The 1,058-nt window shown below is 38.0% G+C and overlaps 1 protein-coding gene across 1 annotated transcript; it reads right to left on the minus strand.

The window, feature by feature from the left end:
- Window positions 1–265: 265 nt before the first annotated feature.
- On the minus strand, window positions 266–748 carry LOC126704865 (uncharacterized). The gene has a single exon (XM_050403858.1). It carries the CDS (start codon window positions 746–748, stop codon window positions 266–268), a length of 483 nt encoding a protein of 160 aa, XP_050259815.1.
- Window positions 749–1,058: the final 310 nt, after the last annotated feature.

Raw genomic sequence — 1,058 nt, forward strand, 5'->3', positions numbered from 1 at the left:
CACCAACTCCATTGAAACCTAAAGCCCTCTGCTTTCTTCTTGTATCACCAAAGAAAAGGCTTTATCAATTGAGGGACTTGGCTCCATCATTAGGATCTGAGTCCTGACTTGTGAGAAAGCCTCATTTAAGCCACTGAGGAATTGCATCAATGTATCTTGATGATTGAAGAGTGTGATTTTATCATTCACTCCACATATACATCTACCACAAGAACAAGATGGTAAAGGCCTGAGATTAAGCAATTGATCCCATGAAGGTTGAAGATTAGTGAAGTAGGTAGTCATTGATGCATCTCCTTGCATAATTGTTGAGATCATTTCTGAAGCTATGAAATCCGTGGACCATTGGCTTGAGAGAAACAGTTTTGAGTGAATTCCAAACCTCCATTGCAGTGTTTCTGTAAATCACACTTGCAGTAATATGAGGTGAAACAGAATTCAAGATCCATGAAGAAATCATGGAATTGTTCTTTGACCAAGCAATCTTCTCCAGAGGCGTAACAGCCATGGAAGTTGTGATAGATCCATCCACAAAACCTATTTTGCTTTTCGCATCTAATGCCATAAGCATAGCCCTAGCCCAATTAGGGTAATTGTCCTCAATTAAGAGTTGAGTGACTAGAATCGCACCTAGTGATTCTCCATGGTGCAAGAAGAAAGGGCTTCTCGGATCCTCCATTGGAGAAAGCTCATGATGAGCAGTAGATTGAGAAGCAGAAGATGAAGGGTTTTGATCTTGATTCGCCATTGATGAAAGCACAAAGCTTTGATACCATATAAGAAAACAGAGTATTACAATGTAATGAAGCTAGAGAGAGAGAGATGGAGAATCAAGATTAAAGAAATCTGAGATCTTTCATTAATTAACAAAATGAATTACAAAAGGTTTATATAGCAGAATTAGCCAAAAGAAAATAAAATAACTAACTCTAAACTAATTCCAAAATATGCGGATCAACTATCTACCATTGATCATCACATTACACCACTGATCATCACACTACACGTGTCCATACATACTAACCAACTAATCCAAGACTAAAACTACAGGTCCTATC

This window comes from Quercus robur, chromosome 11 (genome assembly GCF_932294415.1).
Source record: "Quercus robur chromosome 11, dhQueRobu3.1, whole genome shotgun sequence".
Classification (NCBI taxonomy): Eukaryota; Viridiplantae; Streptophyta; class Magnoliopsida; order Fagales; family Fagaceae; genus Quercus; species Quercus robur.